At 43.4% G+C, this 15,461-nt stretch overlaps 1 protein-coding gene across 2 annotated transcripts in view; it reads left to right on the forward strand.

Annotated features, from left to right (window-relative positions):
* The window catches only part of Ebf1 (EBF transcription factor 1), a 386,748-nt gene that overhangs the window by 246,522 nt on the left and 124,765 nt on the right, over positions 1 to 15,461 (forward strand). For both annotated transcript variants that reach the window (XM_032913237.1, XM_032913238.1), the window contains exon 7: positions 4,221 to 4,302. In XM_032913237.1, the coding sequence (XP_032769128.1) occupies positions 4,221 to 4,302 (82 nt within the window). The remainder of the gene's footprint in view (positions 1 to 4,220; positions 4,303 to 15,461) is intronic.

Genomic DNA, 15,461 nt, shown 5'->3' on the forward strand with positions numbered 1-15,461 from the left:
GTATATCACCAAATTAACGAATACATTCTATAACGTGTTTGTTTCAATCACCTCATAATGGGACCAATGTCCTATTAGCCTGATCGATGGATGAGACTACACAGGACTTTAGTAGGATGTCACTTCTGGTTTTAGGGCTGTCACTTTCTTGACAGAAGTGTTAGACTCAAAACTTCACATGTTTGAATGTTGGCCCCTTGTTGGACTGGGGTGCATGGAGCTGGCATCGCATGGGAAAGATCAGAGATCTGACATCAGCACACGTGGAACGCAGTGACTGCTCTCACAGCCACTGGGAGCTATGAGTGCATCTTCTTGCCCTCAGACCCTCATTTTTCTCGCCTGTGAAATGGGGAGGTTAGGTGAAGGGATGGTTCCACGTCAGTTTAAAGGTCTTCCTGTGATCTGAGCTGCGGATACAGCTCAGGAGCAAGAGCCCTCGATACACACACCTGAAGACCAAGACCTCAGGGCAGATCTCTTGAATCCGCTTCAAAGTTTGGGCCTGGCTGTCTCTGGAGCTGAAATCCCAGCAGTGTTCAGGGAGCAGACAGGAGGCTTCCTGGTGCTTGCTGGCCACCAGTCTAGTGGGAAAAAAAATGACAAGCTTCAGGTTCCAGGAGAGACCTTGTCTCAGGGGAATAAGGTAGAGTGCGATTGAACAGGACACTGGGCATCAGTGGGTGCATGTATGTATGTGTGCACCTGCATACATATATGTGCATAAACCACACACATACAAAACACACACATACACACACACACACACACACACACACACACACACACACACACACTGAATTCCTATAACTCATGAAAAATGGGTATCATGGCTAGCCCTAGCAATCTATAATACCAGTTTTGAACTCTAACTCTGTCCCTTATTTTTATTGTCTTTGTGTGTTGTGTTTCAGGTGAGTTAGTTCCTTCCTGGCATGCTGACCTTAAAGGATTTCAGTGAGGGATTCAGGGAGACCCTGGGAACTTAAATGCTCTGGATAATAACCCAGTGAAAGATGTATTAAATAATAATGGCGTTACTCCTGTGGAAAGTTAGCTGAGAGGTGTTGTTGGGTTTCTCGCCACCTCTCCATGCCACCCTCCAAAACAAAAAAAGAGCAAAGTTGAAAAGAGAGTTTGATCTCGGATTTTATGGAATTCCTCAGGACTCTACGGTATCAATAGTGACTTTGTCCTGCTGAGGGCCAGGTTCCCACAGTTGGGGTAGGGCAGCCATGCTCTTTCCCCTGACGTTTTATCAAACACACAGACTGTGGAAGTTCATTAGACAAACATATGGTTTTGTGTTACAATCGCTTCCACTTTGTTAAAAGCCCCTTCGAATTGGAGATCTTCTATGTGCGGCAGCAGACACTAGACACATGCGTCCCCAAGTTAACGGATGCCTTATATGTTTACTTGAGTAAATCATCCTCCAAGTTTGTGCGTCTTGCATCTGAGTCGATCTCTCACTGAGGGTATTTTTAACTCCTCCTTACTCCTTTGAGCTCCTTTTAGGAAGTGTGATCCAAAAGGGTCAGATACTTGGCCTGTACTTAGGGGAAAACTTTGAGAGAATTCCTAAGGCCTTGGACTGGGACTGGCTTTCCCCAAAAGAACTGGCCCTCCACAGCATCTTTGCCACATAAGGGCTTGTGTGAGGTCCCAGGCACCAGTCGACGGCTGTCTTATCCGTGACAGATGGTCAGGACTTCAATTTCAGCAAGTGATCCACTGCTGAGGGGGTAGGCAGGGGATTCTGCTCGCAGGCCAAGTGGCAGGGAAGCTTAGAGTAACAGCGATCCGGTGTGTGGCCGGCATAGCTTTAACGGCAATCCAGTGTGTGCCTGGCCTAGCTTTAAAGGTGATCCAATGTGTGCCCGGCATAGGTTTTGTGCTAACGATGAGCTGCTGACAGGCGCCCGAGTCCTGCTCATCTTTGAGGCAGAAGATCCCTGGCTCCCTTGATGTTTTTCTCTCTGGCAAAGCCAGTGTCCTGTTTGCCTTGTCTTTCAAAACCCATTTTGGCACCAGATGGAACCCCTCACGGTGGCTAGCAGTTGTCTGAGTTCAGGATGCCAGAGGGTGTGCTGACAGCTCCTTCTAACACAACCTGAATCTGGCTGTCAGGCCTGGGCTCAAATGGCTTAAACACGCACAGGCGGTAAATATTACCAACCACAGGGAGACAGGCAGGGGGGCCCACTGGAGGGAGACTGGCAGGGATATCCCTCCCCAGTGTGTTGTTGTCTTGGGTGGGAGACAATAATCCTGTGGTTCTCCTACCTAGTATATATTGCTACAGTTTGGATGTGAATCCCATACTGGGAACTTTTATAAAAGCTTTTTGTACCTCACTGCCACCACACAACCCCCACACAAAATTTCATTGTCGTTAGAATGGAGATCCTCTCTGGACCTTGGGATGATTTTCATATAGAACCCAGCGCCTGCAAGATGAGGAGCTCATTCATGACCACTTCCTTTAGCCTAGTTGATAATGTCCGAAAACCACATGTGCTGGTCGGGTCTCCTTCCCGGGCTCAGAGGAACAGGTCAGTGTGAGTGCCTTGTTGGAAGAGGACTGATTGACCGAGCGGCTGTAAAGGAAGAGGACTGATTGATATGCAGTGGCAGAGTTGTTCTGGGCATAGAAGAGACCCAGGGTGGATTCTGTGAGACACAGCTGGACTTCAGCAGTGTTCTGTGAGTCACTCATTCTAGGCAGGAGGTCGATAAGCTTTGGCCTCTGTGGTGAGGCCCTGGAAGGAGGGGGTGATCCAGTGTACACCATTATCAGAGGTCTCCTCATTGATGGGTTCTGGGGGTTGTGTCATGCTAAAATGACTTCATTTAAGAAGACTCTTATACTGTTAAGCCTTATCATTTTGTTTGAAAAAAGTCATTGTTTCTCTTTAAGGGTCCTACACATTCCCACCCTGGAAGATTCTAAGAGGCCAAGGAGAACAGTTGTTCTGAAAAGTGTGTGTAGAAAGCTGTTTGAATGTGGTGCGTCCTCAGGAAGTTCCTTTACGACAGAGGATGGCGGGGGGAGGGGGGCTACATTGCTGACAGACATTGTACTCAAAACTAAATTCAGATGGACACATCATGGGATGCTCGTTCTGCATGAGTTATTGAGATTGAGTTGACAGTCTTATTCTGGTATGGCCCTGAAGTGGGGCAAAAGCTAGAGAGCAAGGATATTTCTAGAAGAATTTCATTGACCAGTATTTTAATGCATTCCATAGGGATATCTTGGCTCCAAAAGTAGAAGAGTATACGGGAAGTGGATGGACATAGAAATCCTCTATTACTCTCAAATAGAAAACAGATAAGGGGCTTAGCTGAGGGTGACCGGTATGGATATCTTAGTGCAGACTCTCCCCACCCACTTTCCATTATGCGTGTGCCACCGCAGTAGTTACGTAGTGGCTCCAAGTCCTGTACCCCACACATCAGGGCATTTCTGACCATTAAAATAGATGCACCAGGTTACTCGGGATTTCTCTAACCCACTGGAGACCGCCATCATCTTTACAAAACAACGCCATCAGCAGCAACACCACCAACCAAGCAAAACCTGGGGCTCTCACTGTAGAGCTCACTCAGCATCTAAGGTGGGTAGAGAGGCAGGAAGGTCCATGCTCGCTCACAGACAGCTCTCCTTTAAGGCACGTGTCTAAGAAAAGTGATGTGGTGGTACTGGAGAAGTTGGTCTAGTCGTTATGCCACTGCTTCTACCCCTCCCCGGGGTTGCTCATTTGAAGATTTTATTTGGAGATGCCAAGGTTCTAAGTATTCGCAATTTCCCTGTATTTATCCAGTGTACACGTTGCTGTTCCTCACCGATGAACCTATAACATGCAAGTGATATGTTATGCTTGGGGACCATGGGAATTCTCAATTAGATCCATTTGGAGCCCACGTTACATTGTGACGAAGACCTGCTCTCTGAATAAAAACACTCCCTTGGGGGTGTTTTTGCTTCTTTTGTGAGATCTGTTGGCAGTTCCAGAGTGTTCACTTCATAAAAAAAAAATACCCCTTGGATGCGAATATCAAGACTTGCGCCTCAAATATAATACCCATTTTAATACCGCCCTGAGTTTTGCAGGAGATGCGGGAAGCAATGAGGATGTGTGACCTGGAAGTGGTTTCTGACTCTGACTCCCTCGTTAGGATTGAAATGCTGACCATGATCCTTTGTTTCTCCACAGATTCTTCCTGAAGTTTTTCCTTAAGTGTAACCAAAATTGCCTAAAGAATGCGGGGAACCCACGTGACATGCGGAGATTCCAGGTGGGTCCCCCTTGCTTGCTTATGTCTTAATCATGACTTGAACGTGAAGAGATAATGGGAAATTTTTTTTGGGGTGGCAGAAGGCATGGGGTATAATTGTTTCTGTAGAGGTAAAGAGGAGCAGGTGAGGCCACTGGTCCCCAGGCGTCAGCAATCTCAGAGTTGTTTTTGTCAGACAAAACTTGGGGATGTTCCACCTGCGCCCACTGGTGAAGGCAGCTGTGTCCTCTGAGCCTCGTCTTGGCTTCCTGTAGGGGCTCACGTGATGAGACAGTCGCAGATTAAGTCAAGTGCACAGGAACGATGGCTTTGTTTGCTAAAATTCTTCTAAGTAGAACCTTGCTGAGGAAGAGCACCGGGAAGTGACACCAGGAAGCCCATTCTTTCTCCATGCTCTTGCAATCTCAGCAGCTGCCAGCACCATCCGCAGGTTATAAGCAGAGCCTTAAGAAGCAGAACGTGGCTATACCCTCTGTTCTGCTTCAGGAACCTGTACCCCACATCTACATTTTACTAAATGTCCTCCAGATCTGCCACCGTTTAAAGCATCCTGACCTGAAAGAATATACTGAAAGGCTGAAAACCCAAAAACAATGGGGTGACGTCTCAAACATGGGAGTTTGAAGAATTCTAGACACAATACTACTGCAGCCTCACGTGGCGCGAATCCCCGAGGACCTTGTTAGATACTGATTGAGATGGTGGGGTGGGGCTGGAATTCTGTTTCTAACAAGCTCCCAGGTGGTGTAGAACCAGGGAACAGATCGCAGGTAGTAAAGTTAAGCCCCTTTCCCTTCACGGCTCTCCACCTCATCTTACGGGTAAGGCATTTGCCCTGTCAACGTTGATGCACGCTGGCACAACCTGTCAGAGAGACAGCTTGCTGTTGAAGATTCACTCCTACGTCTGTTTAGTCAGCTCCGAGTGCAGTTTTCGGTGTCTGAGCGCCTAAAGGTGCTTGATAAATTTCAGCTGCAGGATCTCTGAGGGGAAATAAAGAAAGAGATTCTGAGCATTGATTGGGGTTGTCAATATCGTAGTCTTCAAAATGATTTTTTTTAAAAAGTGAGACTTATTAGTCTCATTAAAAAAATAAATCCAGTGGAAGGACGTATCGTCTCCTGAGATCTTAGAGAATTTCTATAAAATCATGTCAGCCTTACCACATTTAGTCTTGGTGGGGATGAATCTGGAGAACCCAATGAAGTATTAGTTTCTTAGAAACTGTTTCCTGGTCAGCTCCTGCCTTCAAACTGTGATGCTACTGTTTTCAAAGTGTCTTTTAAAGCTTATGCTATTTGATAGCTTGCTGTGGTTTTCAGACGGATGTTTCTTTTGGTCAGGTTTGGGTTAGGAACAAAGATCTATAGTCGTGAAACAATGTGTGTATAATAATCATGTCTCATGACTTTGCCAGCATCTATAGTATATCTCTCAGGGCAGTAGAATTGGAAGGACTTTGGCAATACTGGGGGCCTTGAAGAGTAGCTATGTAGAGTTTTACAGGGCCTGTGAGTGAGTATGGGTCTTAGAAATAATAGCTCTCAGGTAAGACAGCAAGTATCTCAGTATATTCTTTTTGAGCATATGAAGAAAGGGGCACTATTTGTTTATAAGTTAGTGTATAAATAATAAAGTTCTGCTTTTAGGGGCAATTCTAGTGATAAATTTAATTAAGCCCTTAATTTAGTCTAGGACTTCTCCTCTTGGGCACAGTGAATCTTTTGGACTGGATAATTTGTGTGTGTGTGTGTGTGTGTGTGTGTGTGTGTGGTGTTGTATGTGTTGTTTCTGTGTGTTGTGCTGTGTGTATGTGTTGTGTGTGTTGTATGTGTTGTATGTGTGTGTTGTGTGTGTGGTATATGCGTGTTGTGCTGTGTGTCTGTGTTGTGTGTGTTGTATGTGTGTTGTGTGTGTGTGTGTATGTTGTGTGTGTTGTATGTGTGGTATGTGTGTGTGTTGTGTTGTGTGTATGCGTTGTATTTGTATTGTGTGTATGTTGTGTGTGTGTTGTATGTGTGTGTTGTGTGTGTGTATATTCTGTGCATTGTAGGATGATCTCTTGTATCAGTTCTCTTGAGTCATGGGACACTGATAGAGAATAGCCCATTTCCCTTCTCTTGACTAATGAAGGGTCTCTAGACATTATTAGACACCATTGGTAGGAAGAAGAGAGACAAAATGGCCCCCGATGGAAAACCACTGGTTCTTCCCTACACTTGATGACCTTTGGCTAAATTCTCTATAGCAGCATTGTGCTGTAGTAACTGCATCCTTTGATTAGGGATAATTGCCTTCCTACCCAAGTTCCATACTGACCTTTAAATACACACGACTGATCCGGGGCAGCACTTTTGCCTTTTTGACCCCCAAATGGATTCTAAATAGAAAGAGCTTTCCCCAAAGGATTAGCTACCTCGACCACCACAGACACAAGCCCTGGGTTAAGAGAAATTGTGTCTTTATCAGCCAGGATAAACTTCTTATTGGATCTCAGGTTCAACCTACTATGTTTCCGTCACCCACTCTGAGCAGTGAGAACTGTGGGCTGAAGGTCTCTGAAACCTGGTTCTTGGGTTCAGTTTAGCTGTCCAGATGCTTGGTAGAACCTTGGGCCTATAACCCCCACACTGAACTCATGGTTCCCCCTCATTTATTTTTTTCGCCTTGTCAAACTGGCTTCTTCTCCTTTCTTCTTTGCTGTTGTTTATTTCTAGCTAACTTCATTAATTTCTGGTAGATGGATATTTGTACCAGTATCTGTATTCAGTTAATTCCATTCATATGTATAGATGCTATGTCTGAGTTTACATATATCCATAGACATTGCTGTTGATGATGATGGTGATGAAGAAGATGAAGCTAACATTTCTGAGTGATTATTTCATAAGAGGTATAACATGAAATATTTTCCATGAATTATAGCTATTGTCATAGCATCCCTATTAAAAACATGCAAATGTGGATATTTCAGCCAGAAGAAAGTGAGTTTAGAGCGCTAAAGGGCTTCTCTCCAAGTTATACCCCCATCAAGTAGAAGTTCAAGCCACACACTGTGACTTGGATATTATCTGATGTTTTGGGACAACAAAAAACTTATCCAGAGTCTGCCGATAGGTACTTGGTGAAGCAACAGGAGATCCGTGAACATCTAAGATCCACAGTGACACCCAGAAATAACTGATAGAATCATAGGATAGCTTAGAAAAGTTTTCCCAAAGAGACTTCATGCATATGCTTGCAACCCAACCCAAGTTCATGAAACAGGTAGGCCACAGCCCTGAGTAGTTTCCATATGTAGGAAAATTTGGAAATGTAGCAATTATGTCAGCATAACTCTTTCCCCCAATGGCAGTTTGGACCAATTCTCCAGGACAACAAAGCCTTCTCTTTACATTGCAATGGACTAGTGCCACCCTCAGACATCCAGAGGATCTTGAGTGTGAGGTTCCCAAATCTTAGGATCTCAGGATCCAAAAAAAAAAAGGAAAGATGTGTGCAGGTGTGCGTGCATGCACTCGTGTTCCTAATATTGACTGAAGGTTCCTTACAAACAAGGGACATTTTTATCTCTTGTTTTCATAGCAGAGACATTGAGACTCTGGTTTCATGTACTTTTTATGTCCCTGTGTCCAGGAGAAGGGCTGAAAAGGGTCTCCTTGGTATGGACAACTCTGATCCACTCTTTGCAATATAAGTATTACTGAAAAGCCGACTTCCAGAAAGTACTGATGGATTTACCCTTCATGGCCCAAGAGATGGCATTTATCAGCTGTCCTTGATATGGCTTCTCTTTTGTCTCTTTTATATGTTTCCCTGGTCAGTCCTATCTTCATACCACCAAGCTACTTCCTGTGTCCTCGGAAGAACGGTCAGAGACCCATGTAGGTGACCCAGGAAGACATAAGAAAGGTTGTTGATCTCCTGACATGTGAAGATATTCTGTCAGGATGACTTAGCCTCACAGAGGCTGGACTTCTGGTGTGTAAACAGAGACTTCTTAGTTACACAGGTCACATCAATTAGTGTGACCTGAATGTTCTCAAAAAATGAATCGCTTTCTGAAAAGCTTAGGAAGTGTGGCACAAGCCTTGTAGAAAACCTGGTACAATCCTCTTGTTTCCCCTTATTTTTTTTTTTTTTTTTTTTGGTTCTTTTTTTTGGAAATGATGGATGTTTTCTTTTTGAAATCCCTAGGCTGTGGTTAAGGTAACATACTTGCTTAAATACAATAGTGGATACAGGCTTCATTTCATTGTGGTGGGGGTGGGGGAAGGGCAAAGGAATGAGAGGGGGCAAATTGGGGCTAGAAACAGCTCATGACACAGGGAGCAATTCAGTGTAACTAAATGAGCCCATTTCTCTAGCTTGACAGTAAAAAGATGCTAATGTTAAGGGACCGTGTTAAAGCCATGTCAGTCTGGCTTTTAACTGACAGGAGCCAGACAACTCAAGGTTCAGATTTAAATCCAGAGCCCTCTCTTTCATTCTGGGGACTGGCAGATGAGCGAGGTGAAGGAGGAACAAGAATTGGTCTCAAGTCCTCGTCATAGTGGAAACCACAAGACCTGGAGACCGAAGTAAAATATAAATTTCCAAATTCATCTTCTCCCTTCAGCAAAGTTTTTTTTGATAGGCCATAACTCTGCATCTGTATAAAAATGCTAGATCTATGACAACGGCATATATGAATATAGATGTAAGATATATCCTCTCATTCATGTGTGCAAACACTCAGCAGTATTTATTAGAGTGCTAGGTGGTAAGCCTATAATGACGAGTGCAAAAGATAGAGCCTTTGCTGTAATGAAACTGATATTTTGGTTGGGGGTTATTTTAGGGCAAGAGTAGCTTCTGTAACACATAGATCAAATAATATATCCTGGCTCACATGTAGGCCAATGAATTTCTAATGACTCACATATAGTAGGTACATGCTGGTGTTCATGCTTTGAAGAGTAGATTTTTGCCCCTAATTTTTTAGAGTTTTCTTGTCTTTATGGAGCCAGAAGAGGGGTGGGGGATGCATAAAGATAGCTTATAAGGTCTTTAGATTCTTGGCTTAGAAACAGTCCTCGTCAAACCTTCTCATTTTCTATTGGCTAGTAGCCAGTCACATGGCCAGTGTAGGAGGTTTGCTATTGCCTGGTGATAAACACCAGGAAGGAGAGAAAGTGAATGTGTAAGGAATGAGTTTCCATTAGCTGTCACAATGAGGATCTGTAAAGATTAGTAGTTGTAAATAATTGGAAATTGTGGTTCTTGCCATAAAGAAAATGAATCAAGATATTATGACAGAGAGAGAGGAAAAATGAACAGAAGTAGAGATGGCATCCTACCTTTAAGCATGAGATCAGGGATGATAGTGTAGAAGGTGAGAGCTTGGTCTCAGAATTACTACAGTTAGTCCTCATCCATGGATTCTCCTTCTACAGATTCAATGACCTGCAGATGGGAAATATTTGAACAGCCCTGCATTTGTGCTGATTATGTATAAAATTCTTTGGTCATCATTCTTTCATAGTATCTAATAGTCTAAGTAGAGTTCCTTTAACTGTATGGGGTAATATAATGCTAACACAAAATAATGCCATTTTAAAGGATCTCTGCATTCTTGTGTGTGGGGGTAACAACTTTCCACAGATACCAAGATATGACTATATTACATCATTCTTGGAAAAGCCAGACAAGGGCCCCGAGCATAGCAAACAACTAGAACAAACTCATTTTATCCTGTCTAAACATTCCTCTTTCACTTAGTCATTTGGATAGGGGATAAAAGAAATCATTAGGTTATTTATCTCAGATTTCTAACAAAAAAAAGTGTTTTTCTTTTCAGAACTGATTTGACACAGGTTATGGGATGAAAGGGCAAGTTTTTAAAGTGAATCATAAAATGGAGAATTTTGTTATTTGCTTTAAAAAGCCATGGTCTCTTCAAATCAATATTTTATGTGCTGTGATTATAGCAGTCTTAAAATATACGCCCATGGTGAAGCAGAGTGCTCGAAAGTCACTTATCAAAGAAGGAAGCATTCTCCACTCTTTTGTCCTCCCCACCCGCCACTCTCTCTCCCTCAGATGCACTTGTATCGCATTGACAAACAGCCCATCTTACGATTAAATTCTTTATCAACAGAATTCTGGGAGTCAGATCTGCCTCCCCCTCCCCTTCCCATGCAGAATAATTCCAAGATGTACCCCTGCTGATTAATTATACTGAAAGCAACCCTAGCGATAGCTTCAGAAAACAAGATTAATTCATGAAACACGGTCAAACATGGGGAATCTTCAACCTGGTCTATGAAATCATCACTGCTCACTGGGCCAATCTGTATCTTGGCATATGCCTTGCTCTGAGCCTTGGCAGACGGTGTGCATCACTGAGAAGGGATCCTTGGGGCTGGGGGTTCACTGAGAGGTGGTTGTGCACTTAGCTGATGTAGTTCCACGTTAAGTATGGCTACTTTAGAAGAAAATGTAAACCACAAACAAAGGTAGTTGTAAAGTGTTTGGATTGACCGGCCACTGCCTACAGGAGTGGGTATCTGCATAAGGACTTACGGACCAAAGCTATTCTACCTTTTATCTTGGAATTTAGCAGGCTCTTCAGCTACAGACCTCATTGGTTCTTAAACGTCTCTCTTCTGATGTTAGGGACTAAACTGCAAGAACTAAACTAATAGGAACTAAGAGCTCACTCAAAAACTTAGTCTGCACTTTGTTTATTTCTACTTCTGTAGTCCATGCGACGATGCCTGACATACAGCACACACAAGGTAGACTCACAGCTCATTCCTATGACTGGCGTGTCTGTGGCTACAACTTAGAAAGTGATGGGCTTGGAAATCTAATCACTGTCCGGTCCTGGAATCCTAGCTGTTGACCAGAGTTATCTTTGCTTGTGCACACGTGCCATGTTCAAATCCACAGAAGGTACCTGACCTTTCTCTCTGTTTACCTCGATGAATTAGCACAGAGTACCAGCGACGTACCAGCTACACCATCAGAAGTCATCAAGAGGCATCCTCATCCACTGTGTGAGGGATGAGGTTTAGTATATTCTCAGCTCAGGAGATAGGAATGACAGGAGCCGATCTGGTTTCCACAGGTTTCCACCTCCTCCTATACAGATGGGAAGCTTCCGCTCTTGTCATCCTCTCCAGAGAGTGTATAACTTTGCCCTGAGCCTCCAGTCTAAGATTTAATTCAGTTAGCCACTCCCTGTCTCCTGCAGTTCCACTCTGTTACATCCTGGAGGTTCACACGTCCTCCATAATTTTTAATGACTTATTTGGGATCTCTCAACCAGATAGAAACTAGCAATCAGGCACATTTCTGAGAATATCTCATTTCTTATCAGTCAAGGATATTTTAAAGGACAAAGTTAATGAAGACCTAACTGCTGCAGACCATTTTTACGTAAATAATACTTAAGCTGTCACTAGGCGCCTCAAAACCATCCATTTGTACCGGAAGAAACCAGCAGGAAAGACATACAGATAAACTCAAGTCAGGAATCCACACGGTTGTGAGTGAGACCCCACTGAAAGGTAATTTGTCCTCTGGCTTTGAGTCTCTCGTGCTGCCACTGTTTGCCAGACCTGCTCAGAAGTAGTTTGATCTTTGGAGAACATCAGACTGTTTTGTACAATGATTTCAGGTTTGCAGACGAACGGCTCCATGGAAGTTCTTACATGTTGTCATAGTGTCGCTGCCTTGCCTTCCCTACAGATTGATACCTTGGTTGTAGAGTGTCAATGCCAGGTTACCACCAGAAACCAAAGCCCCTGGTGACAGCAGGCCTCTCTTTGTGTTGTATGTCCCAGAGTTTAGGACAAATAAAGCAAAGCTATCCACCATTACACTATGATACAAAATAGTCTCGCTGCCCTAAAATTCTGTCCTCTCCTGACTGATTCATGCCTCCCTTCCCCCAGTCCTGGCAAGCACTGATTTTTTTTTTTTACAGTCTCCACAGCTCTGCCTTTTGCAGAATGTCATTTAGTTGGAATCATACAGTATATAGCCTCTTCAGATTGGCTTTTCTCCCCCATTTAGTAATATGCATTTAAGATTCCTCCATGCCTTTTTGTGGTTTGACAGCTCATTTCTTTTTATCACTAAATGATATGCCATTGTATGGTTACTAGTTTGTTTATCCATTCACCCTTTGAAGGACATCTTGGTTGCTGATGTCTTATATTTAGTTGAAAAAAAAATTTTTTTTGATGTGATTGCAGGGGCACTGATGGTATAAGTAGCATTGAGAGATTCTCGTGCATTCTTTGACCAGTCTCCTTCAAGTGTTACAACATTCTAGAACAGTATTAGAGCCAGGATAGGGACCTTGACAGCATCTTCACATCTTACTCAAATTTCCCTGAATGCGCTTGCACTCATTTGTGTGGGGATATTTTTTCGGTTCTATAGAGTTTCATTGCAAATATATAAGTTCACCTGTCTACCACCACAGTCAGCACATGGGAATCTTTATACCCAAATATCTCCCCTGCTTCTCAACAGTACCCAACCTCACATTCTTTCTGGGTGTCCAAATACCCTTTATTGGTAGGATAGTGGTAATATTGGATTGGGGCCCAGCTTAGTGGCCTCATTCAATGTAATAAAAGTCCTATTTGGAACACCATTCCAAAGCAATGGGGACTAGGGATTCAACACATAAATTTGGTAGTGGCGATGGGACACTTTAATGCCTCTTGGAACCGACGTTTTTGTTTATTCTGCCTAATTCTTTGGAGATTAAACCAGAGGTGCCAATGTTTTTCTGCTTTTTCTTCCTGTATAGTTTTCCACAAATTGTTGCTCAGTTACTTTTTCATCCACGCCCTTCAAGTCACTGCTTTTCTTCAGTACCTTTGTTATTGGGGTCGGGGGGATGGCTCAGTGGTTAAAGCATTTGTCCAGCAAGGCGGAGGTTGGGAGTTCAGATCCCCGGAAACCCATGTACATGTGGGGTGGTAGGCATAGTGGCCTACCTGTGATGACTGCGGGAGAAAGCAGAGGCAGGGAGAATCCCAAGAGCAAGCTGTCTAGTAAGAAAACCTCTATCTATGCGCTCTGGTCTTGATTAAGAGACCCTGCTCAGTAGAAAAACCTAAGGATGAGTCCCAATGTCAACCTTGGGCCTCCACGTGCCCTGAAATACTTACTAAAGCAAGAACACACCTGCACGCGTGTGTATGCCACATACACTTATGAAAAAGTAATGCAAAAACAGAAAAAAAAGAAAGAAAGAAAGAAGGAAAGAAAGAAAGAAAGAAAGAAAGAAAGAAAGAAAGAAAGAAAGAAAGAAAGGGAGGAAGAAAAAAGAAAAGCAGAAACACCTGGGTATTAGAGTCAGTTAATCTATTAGGGTCCATAGAGTAATGCAAAAAATACAATAAGTTGAAACCCTAGGGGCAGAAGCCATGAACCAAACCAACCGTGCTACACATTTCCTTCTATGGAGTTACCACATGTAGCTTACATAGGTAGCTTTGAAAGGCAAGATTTTGTGATTTTTCCAATTTAATTTACCAGAGCAACTGACTTTCTATGAAGAAGAAAATATGTTTCGCCAAAGATTATGAACTTACACATTGGCAGTGCTTTAATATCATGTGTGTCCTCTGGCTTTATTCCAGTTTGAGAAAGGCAGAGGGATAGGAATTTTGAGTCCTTGTTTTGGTCATAATCCCTTCCTCCATGTAAGCCACTACTCCTGTTACTGCAATCTTCCGCTCACCATTGAGTTTAGCAGCTTGTGTCTGTTTTTGAAAATCTGCTTGTGGGACTCAGGGTCTGCTTCATTAATCTTAGATGATGTAGTTAGGACACACAAGGTCTTTCTCGTGATAGGGAACGAAGGACAGCCTGAGAAGCGAGGACGAGTGAGAACTCTAATGGCAGAACTTTCTAGAAATCCGTCCTGGGAAGAAACATTGGGGAAACTAGACTCCAAGCTGTCTTGTGTCGAAGACTGTTTTCTAAGCAGTGAGGTTTCACTTAGTGTCAAGCTTAGAATGTAGCAGGCTAAGAGGGAGTGAAATCATTCAATCCAGTAAGAAGGACAATTTGCTAGTGTCCTCGGTTATGTCAACTCATGTTGTGAGGGCAGGTCTTCAAACGGGGAGATCCATAGGACAGAGGGCATTATCCCTCTGTCCTCTTCTTTAAAATAACAGTTTCCTTTGAGTCCTTTTCGTGACTCTCAGGAGTCACCGTGTCAGGTCAGGTTTATCAGCCCAACACTTGTTTGGTCTTACTTGAGAAGTAAGAATGCCCCTTTCCTGCTACCCTGGGGACCAGGGACCAGGCTTGCCACTGGGATAAATTCAGCCTCACAGAGTTAGCCTTAAGAATCGGAGACTATTCTAAATATCATTGGAGTGTCAGGGACTCTGGGCTGCGGAAATAGTATGTTCCCCTTCAGCTGGTGGCCAAGGTTGCATCCATGAAGGAATATAGCCGTTCTGTGTGCAATCCTTGCAAACTCTAAAGGGAAGGCGATGATAATAACAATTGACTCTGGGGTTTCTAGATCCTGGAAAGAGTGCACTGGGTCAGTTTCTGAGCTGCTGACAACACAAGAAACTAGAACCATAGCGTAAATTCTCAATAAAGCTACACATGGCTGCAGACCTCCCCTCCTTCTTGTTTTCTTTACAGCCTCAGAGCAAATGCCCTCATTTGGAGGGCGAGGACCCAGACAGAAACAAGACCATGCGACATAGAAACTGCAGGCCTGAGGATGCGGTTATAAAAAGTGATGCCCCTGCATACATTTCATTTTAAAAAGCCCACTGATTAATATATATATATGTTTAGCACTAAACCTGTATTTATTTCTATAGGTAGGACTCAACCTACAGTTTGCCTTTATGAATAAAATGTCCCAAATGATTTCAGAGCCATTTCAGTGGCATGCTATCCAGTAGAACATTCTGGAGGGTTCAAAGTGCTGTATTTGGAGTGTTCAGGTGGCTAGCAGCACCTGAAATATGACTACTTCCTCTCAGGAATGGACTTTTATATTTTACCTAGTGTTATTTTTAATAGTCATACTTTTGGATAGTGAAATCATTAAATTTGGAGAGCCTGGTTCCAACAGAGTAAAATTATAGACACTAATATCCCCCCACTCTGGGAAGTGGGGT

This window comes from Rattus rattus, chromosome 9 (assembly GCF_011064425.1).
Source record: "Rattus rattus isolate New Zealand chromosome 9, Rrattus_CSIRO_v1, whole genome shotgun sequence".
Lineage (NCBI taxonomy): Eukaryota > Metazoa > Chordata > Mammalia > Rodentia > Muridae > Rattus > Rattus rattus.